General features: G+C 43.8%; 2 protein-coding genes across 5 annotated transcripts in view; both read right to left on the bottom strand.

The window, feature by feature from the left end:
- Positions 1-20: 20 nt before the first annotated feature.
- LOC128768008 (EF-hand domain-containing protein 1-like) lies at positions 21-4836 on the bottom strand. Its single transcript, XM_053880500.1, has 10 exons — positions 4503-4836; positions 2404-2625; positions 2055-2342; positions 1842-1988; positions 1592-1775; positions 1300-1526; positions 1100-1240; positions 434-647; positions 219-371; positions 21-155 (listed from the first exon to the last, which is right to left on the bottom strand). Exons 1-10 carry the CDS (start codon positions 4566-4568, stop codon positions 136-138), a joined length of 1662 nt encoding a protein of 553 aa, XP_053736475.1. The 5' UTR covers positions 4569-4836; the 3' UTR covers positions 21-135.
- A 233-nt stretch (positions 4837-5069) lies between these two features.
- The window catches only part of LOC128768010 (protein eva-1 homolog A), a 62992-nt gene continuing 52892 nt past the window's right edge, over positions 5070-15169 (bottom strand). For 2 of the 4 annotated variants that reach the window (XM_053880502.1, XM_053880505.1), the window contains 3 exons: positions 10127-10261; positions 7431-7604; positions 5070-7323 (listed from right to left, as the gene is read on the bottom strand). In XM_053880502.1, the coding sequence (XP_053736477.1) occupies positions 6944-7323; positions 7431-7604; positions 10127-10261 (689 nt within the window). In that variant the 3' untranslated portion in view covers positions 5070-6943. The remainder of the gene's footprint in view (positions 7324-7430; positions 7605-10126; positions 10262-15169) is intronic. The other 2 variants (XM_053880503.1, XM_053880504.1) reach the window with 1 other exon arrangement.

Genomic DNA, 15169 nt, shown 5'->3' with positions numbered 1-15169 from the left:
GGAGTTTCAGAGAGTCAGATTTCTGCGGTGTAATTCACGAAGCACAGACTCGCTGACATCGAACAACACTGTTTATTGACGTTCTTATTGGATAGTCCTCGATACATGAAAAGTGGGCGTGACCAAGCTCTAAAATCAATGCGATTCGCCGTCACCTGATGAGAAAACAGAAAGTTATCTTCATTGACACGTCAATGGAACTACTAACTAGGGATTACCAGTTCCTTCATCAGGCTGAGTGTTGGGCCGAGTCACTCCAAGTTTGTTGCGCACCGACTCGAGCGTCTCAGTGGGGATCTCATTAGAGATGGACTCCAAGTACTTCAGCACATAGTGGTCGGCATCGGTCAGCACAAAGCGGTGACTGAAAACTGATCCAGAGAGAGTGGAATTCAAGGTCACAGCGACTGACTGGAGCGATCTGGTGTCTCACCCTCCACAGTGGATCCAATAGCAAAGTCCGCTGGTGAGTAGAACTCGGGGTTCTCCACGGAGCAACCTGGCTTGGGAACGCGAGTCTTTTCCAGGAACTTCCCGCCCAGGATGCCGGAGTTACGGGTGGGTTTTTCATAAATGCCGATCATGTCATTTGAAAGATAGTAGGACAGAATGAAGTGTCGACCTTCGTCTTCTGGATTGGGGGAGTCCTGGCAGCGGAGGAGGCGGCGGTTAGAAACCCTCACTTTGTTTCTTGCTCTGGATGGTTGTCTATATAGTCTATATAATCATTATCCAGCTGCTTTAAAGGTGCGAACACATTGTTCAGAATATTATTATAAATGATTTTCTAACATCTTCAAGATACACTGTCTGTAACTTCACTAGATAAACAGGAAGTGGAAGAAGAAGTAAATGTTTTAGTGTAACTTGAGGGATTCCACTTCAAAATTAATACTTAACACAATTTTAGATTCATTTATCCACTCTAGACATGTGACATTTTGCCCAAGATTTCTTTTTGCACTGTGACTGGGAGCAAATGCTTTTAATCTGAGGAAAGTTGCTTTCAGGAAATGACCAGATAGTGAGTTTCAAGGAGAGTTCAGGCGGAGTTTCAGCTAAACCTGATCTCCAGTAGAAGAGCAAATGAAGGTCTCACCAGCTGAGCGGTGTAGCGCAACACCTTATTGCCGTTCTCCAGCATCTTCTGCACGTTCCGCTTCGACGGCTTCGGGATCAGAGACAAACAGTTCTGGAGTGAGTCCTCCAGTGAGCCGAAGTAGTTGTAGGGCGGAACCTCCTGGACGTGGAGAAATATTCAGACCACAATGATCATTTTGGACCATCACGCTTTCATACCTTTTTCCTGTCCTGGAGCACGTCCGCCGTCTTCTGGACTTCCAGGGTTTGCATTGTGATGTCTGGCAGATTCTTCTGGTAATACTCTTTGGTGAAGTGGTCACAGTTGCACAGAAGGAAGCGGCGACCCAGCAGCTCCAGGCTCTGGCCCACCTGGAAGTCTCTCGGTGAATAGTACTCGTCCACCTCGGCTGGTGAAAGCTCCAGGACACAGCGAGGGAAGTTTTCTGGAGGTGTGGAACACCACATGTGACATGGCTGCTTTAGACCGAGTGAGACGTGTGACTGGTACCGGACGCTGCCTTCATCCTCTTGGGGAGCCTCTGCCGCCGCAGCACCACGGGAAAGCGATCCCTGCCGCTGTTGGGCTGGTGGTCCTCTCTGATCTCCACAGTGTTGTCCACCAGGTAATAGTGGATGGTGACGGGTCGGCACTCGCCATCCGAGTCCTCCCATGAGGCGAAGAAGCGCAGCACCTGGAGACACATGAGCCACGAAGCTCATCCTCGCATCACATTCACAGCTGAGGGTGCTTTCTTTACCTTCCTGTCCATCGTGAGGAACTGGAGCATGCGATCGAAATCTGTTGCTGTTTGAGGCGTCACCGGCTTTTCTGGTGTTTTACTGTGAGAAACCATCGGCATCGGCTCAGGATCGTTCAGCAGGATGCCTTCGCTCTCCAAAAAAATCTGGCGACAGCAGACCACATTGTCAATAACATCTCAACCATCTCATCAGAAATGTCTTCAGCTCACCTTCGTGAAACTGTCGCACTGTGTGATGTGATACTTGACGCCGTACACGTCCAGGTCCATGCCAATGTTGAGGTCCTTCCACAGGTAGTGATCGCCACTGTCATTCTTGGGCACACGCTGCCGCTTCAGTCTCTTCCCCTGTGGGATTCCGGAATTCTCCACCGTGGGCTCGAAGATACTGATGCTGTCATCCTCCAGGAAATAGTACATGACCACATTGCGCAGACGGTTCTCCACCTGTGAGGCGTACAAGACGTCCTCCTGGAAGTAGGCAAAGAAGCGCAGCACCTACCAGCACAAAAGTGACATTTACACAAAGAAGAAGAAGGTTATAAAGAATTGTCCTTACTTTTTTGTCCAGAGCAACGTGAGCTGGGACAAACTCCTCGGCCTGGCTCTTGTCAAACGAGCCGTAAGTGATGCCGGGCCTCGCAAAGGACAGCTCCGACATCTCCTGCTGGATCAGCTGCTCAGACAACAGGGGCTCCTGACCGATACCCACCAGGGGGCGGCGTGGTAGAGCAAAGCCATTCCTGTACTCCAGAGTCTGGGGTCGGTGGAACTCTGTTTTCTAGAGGTGTTAAAATGAATGCTGTCATTTTATTAGTATCAACGGTTCTTCATTTTGCCTCATTTAGAGGCGTGTTATACTTCTATTATTCGTTTTTGAATTGCTATATTGAGCTTAAGTGTCTATTTGAGACAGCCTTATTTTATTTCAGAATTGTATTTATTTAAATGAATCGCTGTATTTGTATTACATTTTTGAAAACAGCCTTGTTTTATTTATTTGACTGTATTGCTTTGTTTTACATTTTTGAAGACAGCTTTATTGTATTTATTTAACTGTATTGCTGTATTTGTTTTACATTTTTGAAAATAGCCTTATTTTATTTATTTAACTGTATTGCTGTTTGTTTTACATTTTTGAAGACAGCTTTATTGAATTTATTTAACTGTATTGCTGTATTTGTTTTACATTTTTGAAGACAGCCTTATTTTATTTATTTAACTGTATCGCTGTATTTGTTTTACATTTTTGAAAATAGCCTTATTTTATTTATTTAACTGTATTGCTGTTACATTTTTGAAGACAGCTTTATTGAATTTATTTAACTGTATCGCTGTATTTGTTTTACATTTTTGAAGACAGCTTTATTTTATTTATCTAACTGTATTGCTGTATTTGTTTTACATTTTTGAAAACAGCTTTATTTTATTTATTTAACTGTATCGCTGTATTTGTTTTACATTTTTGAAAATAGCCTTATTTTATTTATTCAACTGTATTGCTGTTACATTTTTGAAGACAGCTTTATTTTATTTATCTAACTGTATTGCTGTATTTGTTTTACATTTTTGATAACAGCCTTATTTTATTTATTTCACTGTATTGCTGTTTGTTTTACATTTTTGAAGACAGCTTTATTGAATTTATTTAACTGTATCGCTGTATTTGTTTTACATTTTTGAAGATAGCTTTATTTTATTTATCTAACTGTATTGCTGTATTTGTTTTACATTTTTGAAAACAGCCTTATTTTATTTATTTCACTGTATTGCTGTATTTGTTTTATATTTCTGAATAATGCACCTGGCCTCACTGGTTTGCAGATGTGCTTGACCTTTACTTTTGGATTTCATTTATGAAGCACAGTTCACCAATAAAAAAAAATGGATTTCAAATCGTCTCTTCTTACTGTATTCAATTGATCAGTCATGCACTACATTTTTTTTATATCCTAGAACTCAAATTCTTTATCAGGAGATCTTCAGCAGATATGACATAAAATGCGATTAATTCGATGAATTAATTACAAAATCCTGTAATTAATTCGATTTATTTTTTAGCACTAGTTAAAACGTTCAACTGCAGCTATGTGCTATGAAAATAGCATTAAAACATCTCTCATCAATCAAAAATGTCTCACCGGCAAATTATGTTTGAAAGCACATTGTTTATTTCGATTTTCGTGACTTAATAGATAGAGATATCAACAAAATAGCCGTTTTAAAATAAAGGGTTTGCCATTTAAATATCGACATATGACTAAAAGTTTGCCATTTAAATATATATACTCATGCACCACTACATCGAGAAGAAAACTAATTTTGCTGTTTTTTATTACCCTAACTTCTGAATATTGCAATAAAAATATAACATATATTAACTAGACGCCCATGGTGTGCATGAAAAATATTATATTAAGAGCAGAAACACATATTTTTTTGTCTTTCGTCAGGTGTTTGTTTTGTTTTCCTCGCTCACCCCGTCAGTTGTTAGCACTATGCTAACGCGGCTAGCTAACACGTATTTCCAAAGTTAAACGAACGCAAAACAGGTCACTCCATATGAAACATAACTGTCACAGGAACGATGCACATGTAAGACCTTGAATGAACACATACATATGAATTCAACTGTCGTAAATGGGACATCATTCTTACCGTAATGTCCCGAAACGTGTAGCCCGGTAAAAACGGAAGTCCGTGGTTGTTTGGATTCCAGGACATTTTGTTCAAGTCGTGAGTGAACCTGCTTACAAAGGGTTATATGTTAAACTAGAAAAAAAGAGAGCGCGGACGGCCGAGTGCAGGAAAGTTTATGGTTGCTATGGAAACGACAGGGCGGAAGTTGACTGAGCACATTATTCTTTTTTTATTCCTGTTATTTTTAGGTCACTCTACTATTGTAAAAGTGATTGTGTTTTCTGTTCAAAAGAAGCTCCCTGTTCAATGTATTGTATTTTTCAATCGTTTCTTAACATATAGTGTGACCACTGGGTGGTGACAAACACAACGGGATTCGTAAAACCTTCACATTCACACACACATCATTGTAAAAACCTGTATGACACATGACCTGTAAAACATGTCTGTATTCCTCCTCGTCGATTTGTCAGGTTGTATCAGCATCTTTCTGCGTTTTTTGTCCTGCAGAACAGCACTCAAACACGAAACCAAGAGAAGAGGAACAACAACAACAACAACAAATGATTTTTGAACACAGTTTATTCCAAACACAGGAGCCGTCCTGCTCTGACTTCCATCATCCATCGGCACAATTTCATTCCATTCCAACTCACACACGCACACAACAACAAGAGCGTTGACTCTGTTGATTTGAACAACCCCGTGCTCACTCTTTCACTCTTAAAAACACCACCCTTTCACCTATCATAGCATTTGGACATGAGCTGGGTGGGACGTAGCTTATATGGTGGAGTCAGCGTCTGTAGCAGTGAGGGGTCACGTGACTGATTCCATGAGCGTGGCTTAATATCTGTGTAACTACTAGACCAGAGGTGCAAAAAGTCTGACTCTCGTTCACTAATAATAGCTGCATTCTTGACACTGTAGCAATACAAGGCACTGCACTGTGAATTACTGTCTCAAAAACAATAGTTAAAAAAAAAAAATCTTGACCTCTTCGAGGCTCTTGGATGTTTTTATTACTTTTCTTAAAATGCTGACATAGCTGCTAACAAGAGCGTGTGCGACCAACGCCGCCATCTTGTTGCCCATCGTAGTGATCTCAAAATGTTGATGGATTGCCTCTGGTGAGAAGCCTAGTGATACTGAGTTGTTTCATCACCTCTCCAGTGAGTCCTGGCTCTGTCCTGAGGCCTCTGCCCAGGGGCCCCAAACCCTTCCCTTCCCTTCCCCTCAGCTTCTCTGAGAGCTTTGTGTTTCGGCTCAGCTCTTTCTTCACCAGACGCTCCATCATTCCCTCACTCACGAACAAGACTCCACGACACTCACCTCCAATGTAGACACGACCTGTCACACCTTTTTGACTGAGAACCATGGTGTCTGACTGAGAGGAGCTGATCCTCCTGATTCCAGGGCGAATGATTTCTATAACTAGATGCAATCTAAAACATTCTAACAATCTTAAATGATGATGAATGTCAGTCAAAGAGCAGCATCTTAATTGAATAATTTAAATTTCCTATTACAAGTAACGACTGAAAAATGTGCATTTTTGATATAAAAAAATGTGGTGGAACATATAAGTTAATGTGTTTATCTATTAAAAAAAAGACACAACTTTGTCTCTAAAATCAAGAGCGAAGCACCAAATGATGATCCAGAAAAATAAACTCTTGACACTTGTCTGTTGATGTGGGTGGTTAATAATAGTCATTAAAAGCACAATTCTTCAAGGGAAACATCAGAAATATGAGGAGGTTGAAGTCATAAATCACTGCTGGTAAACAGTGTCTTGTTCACGAGTGAGTGGAAGTTGGGGTCTTGGGAAGACGAGAACGTTTCTTTGTCGCACTCTGATGTCAAACTTCTTTTATTTAAAGTGCGCTCCTATCTAGCTGGGGAATGTTCGGGGACCATGACGGATCCAAGATGGCGGCACACCTGCGCAGCTGGAGCGGGCGAGTGACGGACAGCCCTCCTTAGGAAGCAAGTACATCAACCAGACATGGAAACACTAGGATTGCATCCCTGAGGCGCCAGACAACCTTCGCCAAGTATAAAAATATCTCATAATAATCCATGTCAGGAACAACAACAAACAAAGAACATCAATAAACTATTAAATATAATAAAATATATTTCATAAAGTGTTGAGATGAATTCATCCAGACTTTTGGTTTCAGGAATAGATTGTCTCACGTCGTCCTTCCGGAGTGTTTGCAGCTGCCGTGGACCCAGCAGGGCTCGGTTCTTCAGTCATCATGGAAGTCTCTGTCGGCCCAGTGAAGCGGGTCGCCCCTCTTATGACAGGTCCCTGGAGTGGGTCAGCGCCACCCAGCACTCAGAGGTCAGCTTATGCAGACAGGAGCTTATTTCGTGCGCAGCACCGAGGAAGTCCCCCTCAGTTAAAACCCCATGAGTGTTCCGCCGCTGGTCCTTCCAACATCAAGTCAACTTCAGTAATACCGATTCAGGCTCCGCGTCCCGGGAATGTCCGGCTGCCCGTTCATCCAGATCTCCCTGATGATCCGCTCCCGCTCCTCCAGCCGCTGCGCTCGCTCCAGCTCCTCCGCCGATGTGAACACGTTCATGTTGAGCGTGCGCTCGAAGCGGCGGTGCCGCCGCGCCGACAGGTCTGACGTGGTGTCCCAGTCCGAGTCTGAGTCGCTGGAATCGGAGGAGGAGTCGGCCGGGCGCGGGCGCTTCTTGGTTGGGGGGCGCTGTCGGGGTGGACAGTCGGTGCGACAGGAGATCTGGACCACCAGAGCGAAGAGGGTGAGGAAGAGGCCCAGACAGACGCCGCAAACGAAGAACAGCGCCGCCCTCTCGGGGTGACCTGGTACAGCAGGAAGAAAAAAAAAAGCTCTAAGATCACTCCATGATTCGACCCGAGTCACTGGATCACCACACCAGTCCAACAGTTCCGTGTGTGGCTCCTTGTACCTGATATGTAGGTGTACGCAGCCAGAGCGTTGCTGATAAGCGGCATGTTGGAGCTGGTGGTGGTGTTGATGATGGGGTTCATGTCTGGGACCCGTGGGGGGGTCACACCTCCTCTGCCGGGCTCTTGGGCTTTCTCCTCTTCCGGGTTCGTCTCTCGGATCCGTTTCCTGTCTGCTGAGTCAACAAATAAAGTAGCAGTTATGATAAAACCACACAACAGAGCTTTACTTGTTACTTTCCGCTACGCTTCACCTTCAGCGTTAGGCCCCGTTTCGCTACTAGATGGCACACTTCCGATTCTTTGGTTGAGAAATTATACTTATCTACTCACCTTTTATCCAACGAAAAAAATAGATTGAATTAAATAACTAAAAAAGCAGAACTTGAGTGACAAGAACAAAAAAGGGTCACTGATCAGGTCAAGAATTTGAATCATAATTTAATAATACTAGTCCTTTGCTACCTCTTAAAGTACTTTCATTTCTTCAGTATTAAGGATGTTTTTCCTTTATAATTTTATTTATTTACTCACATTACAACATTTGTAATCTAAAAAGTGAAAATACCAAGTCATTTTTTACTTTTGTAAAACTTTTGTGGTCCACAAAAAAGCTTTTTGGCATGGAGGTCTACTGGATGTAAAATCGTCTCTCCCACTTCCTCCTAAAACTGTAGATGAGATGGACAAGTAAGATCAGATCTGCACCCCCAGGCCTGCTACCTGAGCGCCACCGAGTTTTTAGGTTGCGGTCTGATAAAGAAACAAATGATATTCTTCCAACAAAAATCTCTCCAGACAACGAAGTCAGTGGGAGCTAACAGAGTCGGCGAAAGTCAGCCCATGTTCGCCTCCTATTCTCTGGTTCGGTGGCCACAACCTTCAGCCAGAGACAGGAAGAGTGTGGTTCTACGAAGCAGTTGAGAGAGAGATTTACCAGAACTGCAGAGGCATGACAAAGACACTGGTTTACTCATTTACAGTAAGTCTGGTGTTTTGTCTGAAGAGCAGACCGGTGAGTCAGGAACATGTTTTTCAGATTACTTGGTAGGAAACAGGTTTATAAATAACCTGATCGCACAAAGAGATACAGCGAAACTCTGCTGATTTACTGGATAACGGCGCTTCCTCCTCCGACTCGGTCGTGCTGACTCAGGCCATCAGGGAAGCGTAGAGCCACATGGCCACTCTGGAAGCAAAATGTTTTCCGAAACAGCAGCAGATGTTCCTCCCTCAGGTTGAGGGCAGATGAGTAGCTGTTGCTATCATTGGACTCGACTTCCACTGTCACTGTAAGCTTGACTGACGTAGCAAACGTTCCAGTGAGAAGGGCCGCCAAGGCTTCATGTGGTCTCCAAGGCAGGGCCCGGGGGCCATATGCTGCCCCGGGACTGTATTTCTGCAGCCCTCACAGGGTCAGTGTGAAACTATGAAACTGGAAAAAGTTTCAGACAACTAACTATCAATTGTGTTTTGCACACATTTTACTACTCAGACTAGTTCACCTCCAAATATCACTAAACTTAATTTTCTCTTTTTTGGAAGTGGAAATAAAGAAATACAAAAGAAAAAGAAATAAAGTGCATTATCATTATTTGTTGCATAATTCTAAACTTTTTACGTCATATTAAGGGACTTCGTCAAAACAGTCTGCTCTATAGCGGCACTCAGAATTCACCATGAAGGTCATCCAGTTCAAACCATAGACTCCATAGTCCATTATATCATAAGCAATAACGTGTGATGCATGGAGGAAACGAAAGCAACAGCAGGAAGCATCATGTGATTACAGTGGAACCAATGACGGCCCTTCGTCTTCTCATGCTGGTCCAGCATCAAGAGTGTGTTTACAGTTGACACGCGAGCCAGCAGCGTTTATGAGAGGGCACCTCGGCTATTGTGGAGGAACGGGTCGTAAAATAAGAGAGAACACAAAGTCATGACTGTGAAAATAAGATTCCGTGGAAAACAAGCGATCCCTGGGAAGGTCGGTGGAAAAAAAAGACGACGCGGGGGAGCCATGAAAAATGATCCAGCATGAGTCATGTGAGGTAAATACAAACGTTGAGTAGGCATAAGAGTAAGAAGGCGCTCCACTCCAAGTGCCAGAAGGATGCCTTTTTTCTCTCCCTAAGGAGTGAATCCACAAATAAGAGCTGAAACCCTGTTCTGCACTGACACAAAGGGAGCATCCAGGAAATGCTACTTGAACCCGCATGTCCTCTGACACCACATCTCCAATGAGAAACAGGTTTTTCCTGGGGAAGGAAGCGGAACCATTCATGCGTTCACCCTCTCATCTCTTCATTCTCTTGTCTCCGCTGCTAATCAGCAGCGCCGGTAGCTGCGTGGAGCAATTAGTGCGCTGGACAGAGGCCACCAAACTTCATGAATACAAGCTTTGTTGAGCGCTCCTCCTCACTGGCGCCTCCTCATTGTTCGCTCCTTAAAACTGCGGTCACATATAAGAGCGATGGTTGGAGTATTCCAGGACAGATGGTTGTTAAGCTGCGGACCTGCGGCTCAGCGGGAGGACATATGGAAGCAGTTGAACTTGTGTGACATTATATATAAATACAGTTAGGATTTGAGATGTGAGTTATGGTCTGCGATGATGCCTGGGAGGCCTCCCCGGGCCAGAACCTCTCGGCAAGGGGCTGTGTGTTCAAGCAAGTGTGTGTGCGTCTCCTTCGCTCACCTGGAACAGCGTCTGGTCTCTTGACTGGGGTCCCCTGTGGAGGGCTGTCTCCCACTATGTTAGGGTCATGGGCGCTGGGTGGAGGGGAGTACGCCGGTGGTCTGGAGCCCTGCTCCTGGACTAACTTCTTTGGGACTTGACATGGAAGAAAAGAGAAGAACGAGAATCAGAATTTTTATTGCGTGAAATTGTTGTGGCTTCAAGTCAGGGGCAGGTCGGAACTGTGGCGGACCCTGAACACAATTTTTAAGGAGCTAAAAGAGGAAAAACTCCCCATTTTAGGTTGCTAGGTCTTGATCTCCAGTAGGATGGACTCCCGTACTTTACACCTCTATAACCCCTGTGATGGTGAAGCTCAGAGGTGGGCAATTAAATCTCCTAAAGGGCCACATGAAAAACTATAAGAGTTGTGAGGGGCCATCATCGAAAGAAAGACAGCGATGACTACAAAACATGATGGGAAAATATCCCAAATATATACTTCAGTAACAAGGACAAAATCAACCTACGAAGATGAAGTGTAAGTTAGGATATTAAGAAGTGTAAATATGCCATGAAACCTATTGAAATATTTCATTTTCTGTCCACTTAATTTCAATATAAAGCAATTATGGACTAGTTGTTCAAGATGAAAGACAATTTATTTTAAAATATATTTTCAGTAATACTTCAATGTATTTTTAGGAACAAGAAAAACAAAAATGCCCAATGAAAAGAAGAAAATGTAAGTCTTAAAACAAGAACATGCTATATTTACTGCTGAAGTGGTGGTGGTGACTAAAAGAGAAAGAACAAAAGAAGGCAGTAAAATTAAGATATACTAGTTACAGTTTTAGTCTGACGTCAAACGGGCCACAAAAATACAGGCACCGGGCCGTATATGGCCCCCAGGCCGCACTTTGCCCAGGTCTGATGTAGCTCATGTGAAGCCTCTGTCAAACGTGGAACAGAATTAATCCATGTCACTGAGCAGGTTGTGACACACCCGAGACAAGCGAGCTGGGTGCACTCCATTTCATCACCACACCGCCAACATGAAGACACATCTGAGACTGAGCCCAGGTTTCCAGCAGGTGTGTTCGTGTAGCTGTAACACATCCCCAAACTAGTAAATTTCAGACTCTGTCCAGCCACCAAAATCACTGCCAGCCAGAACCCATCAGTCAGTCGACACCAGATCTGCCTCAGTCCTTATCTTTCTAGGCAAATCCTTCTCATGTTTGGAGGGTTGACGACGGTTACTGATACCGAAAGTGTCAGCGTGAAAAAGGCTTGAAGGCAGAAAAAGGAACATAGACCATCTGAGAGAGCTGGAAGCTAGCAGTGCTAGATAATGCGATGTGGCCCTCAGTGTTGCAGAGAATATAGTTCAGATTGGGTCACAGACTCACTTCCATCTCCGTAGCTATACATTGTGTTTGTAGACAGTATATGTTTAATTCCACACGCTGCTTTCACTGACCTCCACTTCTTCACGCCACTTTCTAATTCAAACATTTTCTCTGATTCACGCTCGACCCTGCACTCATGTTCCCGAAAGTCGACCCCCCGCCCACAATTCCATCCCTTGCAGCGCTCTCTGAGTCAAGGAGTCTGCTGGCCCCCCTGAAAACACAAACCACAAACCGGTGGTCGACTGCATTCCTCTCTGCTCACATGTGGTTTTGGATGCTGAGACACACACACACACACACACACACACACACACACACACACACACACACACACACACTGCGTCCGATCGAGCGTGATTAATAACTTCATATATGACGCGGGCAGCTGTCAATCACGTCGTCATTTTTTATCACCAAAATATTTCAGAGATTATTTCGTCACTTCGATGAAGCATGCGACTCCTTGTTTGAAGTCTTACAGTGAATGGAACTGGTTGTTATCCAAGAGCAATATGGAACTCCTTCAAATGAAGCGCATGTGAAGTCAAATTGCTAGTTTAAAGCCTTCAGCGTTTCCAAGAGCAAATAAAAAGCCCCGGGATTTTGGCGGAAACCCATTTTTCTGGCCGCTGCAAACCACTTACACTTTTGACCCGGCGGTTAGCGACGATAAAAAAGGAGCCTAATTAGATTTTTACACATTCATGTCAAAGTATCTCACAGCAGTTATGACTTAAAGAGACTGTGGTGTACGCAACACGTCTTGAGGGGGAAGAAGGGCTTAATAAAGTCACTTCAGCGGCTCGTATCTGTTACAATAAAAGCTCATTTATGCTCAACGTTCTGGATATGGACAACAATTTCTGTCCGCGCTCTGCCTTCACGGATACAGAGCAAACAGAGCTGTACCACTGGAAACCATCGGGGGCAGTGTTGCTGTTAATATCCGAAACATAGCTATCAAATGCGGAAATTCTCCGTCTTCCAGTCGCGATATATGTAACGGCCTCACTGCAACTGCCTTCTTCAACACTAGAGGTAAATAGTTCTTCCACAGTTGCCATGTTTGTTTTAGAGTCTGTTGTTGGCTGTAGACAATCTAATCCAATCCTATACTTTACAAGCAGCTTCATGAAGCCCACAACAGTATTGGAATTAGCCCCTGATCCAGGTGAGGACGGACGGAAGCAAAGGATTGGCACAGTCATGATGGCTCTGAGTCAGGTTGAAGAAAGAGCAGAGCCAAAAGACAAACCCAAAACTAACAACACGAATGACAAGGTTTGGTTAGAATGACTTCCACCCAGGCATAAATGACAGAAACTGGTCTATATGGCTTGGCGAGAATCCTGATACTACTAGAGCTCTACGTCCAACCACACAGGACGTGTTTGTGCATCTCCACTGACCAACAGACACATGTCTGAACATCAGTTACAGGAGAGGACATCAGCGTTGGTTTTGGCAGGACTTCCCTGTCTCTGATATCCAGACTCACAAGAGAGCTGATTCCTTCTTGCTCCTTAAAAACAAGACGTGTGTCGCTGCGGTGAATACATTTAATATCCCACTGAGTAAGTTAATAGTTTGGCTGCGGAGACGAAGAAGTGTCTTGGTGTGGTGGAGTTGGGACCACAAGTTGGGAAATAGTAAATTGATACCCGGTTATTACGAGAGCCCAGAAAACGAGTGGAACTTATCAATGATTCAGGAACCGCTGCATCTTTAATTTAGGGAGATGGAGAACGGCTACTTGGGATTCAGCTACACAAGTGTGTATTTACGTACTTCAACATCACAAAACCTTGTGTGTCAGAAGCAACACAACATCAGAGCAACACATCCATCACGGTTCTTAGATGTCCACACGCATACCACCCACCACACCCTCAAAACACGTGTAGGCCAGGGTCAGAACCATGAGGGACATTTGAGATAAAACATTCTAGGAGATCATTGCTACCGAAACCATGCGCTGGAATTAGCTAGCTGTTTTTGTCGACAGGCCCATCTTGTTGGCTCTTTTTTGAGAGATCATAAACAGCCATCAAACCCAACGTAGGTCACCATTTTGCCACCAAAACTACAGCTCTTCAGGTTCTTTACTTGAGACCGCCAGGTGCCCCCGAGTTGTGTATGTAGTATAGCAGGTGGCTCAGAGAGAGGAAACAGAAAGGTGGGTATGCAACCAAACCCAATCCCTTGTCGCTAAATGAATGAGCTTCAGTCACAGATCGCCAAAAACCGACTGAGCTGAGTGCCTTTGCTAGCTAATCCTGGCTTTATCTGCCAGTCCCAGACGCTAAGCTAATGTGACCAAAGTCCAGAAGACACAAGGCCAGTGTCTATGTGTGGACCTGGTCTGAGCTAGTTTCTTGATGACAGAAAACACTTTCTGGACTTTGTTTCATTCAGCCTCCCAAAATGACTAACTGGCGTTTTCTATGGTGGGAACTCGACACCAGGGTCATAAAGTGACGACTGGTTCTCTAAAAATAATCGTAACAAGTTTGACTCCCTCCAAGCCGCAAAGCCACAGGCCGGGTGGCAGCCAGCAAGGAGAGGCACGTAAATCACACTGTTATAATGACACGCTCGTGAAAAAGGCGGCACAAGCGAGTCCTCGGGTTTCTTAATATACCCGCCATGTTCTGACCCACGCTGGAGAGGACTGGATCGCCACGAGAGGCGGGAGTGAGCGGCCGGAACAAAGAGCGGTGTTGACACTGGCGGAGTTTTGTTTTCACTGTACCCAGTGTGTGATGTGCTGAGCGAGCAGAAGTCATTTAGGACCAAAGCCCGACCGAGCCGACCTGCATATAAAGGAGCTAAATCAGAGCTCAAAGCAGGTCCAATAATCTGGACTACACAAACTAGATCCGAACTTAAAATCGACAGTCTGCAATTACAGAGCCGAAAAGAGAGATCACTCTTCTCTTGTGGCTTTTGTGTGCAATGTTTAATCCCAACTGTCACAGAGTCCAAAATAAATGATACCGCAGCATGGTTAGGAGTCAAACCAGACCTGATGTACAGGCTACTGACATCACAAGAACTAGAGGAACATGAAAGGCAAACTGACCAGTGGCAAGACACACAGTAATACGGATAAAGTTACACTAACTAGACACAGAACAAGAACAAAACAAAGAACAAGTAGAGGAATAAGACAAGAGAAGAAGAAGAACTGAAACAAAAGAACAGGATTGGAGACAGTAGGAAAAGAAGAAGAAGACTAAGAAGAAAAACAAAATCAGGAACAGGAACAAAAACAAGAAAAACAAAAGACAGAGAAGAAGAATAAGTTCAACAAGGAAAACAACATGACGGCCGAGATCAACAAAAGAGACATAAAAAATAAGAAGAAATAAGATTAGAAGAACTAGGGCAAGAAGAAGATGCAGAACCATATCACAGCATTTAAGAACAAGAATCATACTATGTAAGAAGAACAACGTCCAGAAACCCAAGCTAAAGAACATGGATGAAAAAGGGCTACAACAAGACCAAGAGAAAATAATTACGACCAAATAACTTTAAAACACAAGATTAAATTTAAATATAGAGAAAATATTTGAATAGACAGACAAGAATAATAAGATTTAAAAAAAAACAGATAATACAAAACAATGTTGCAAATATATAGTAA

Source organism: Synchiropus splendidus, chromosome 12, assembly GCF_027744825.2.
Source record: "Synchiropus splendidus isolate RoL2022-P1 chromosome 12, RoL_Sspl_1.0, whole genome shotgun sequence".
Taxonomy (NCBI): Eukaryota; Metazoa; Chordata; class Actinopteri; order Syngnathiformes; family Callionymidae; genus Synchiropus; species Synchiropus splendidus.
This window is presented reverse-complemented; position numbering and strand designations above follow the sequence as displayed.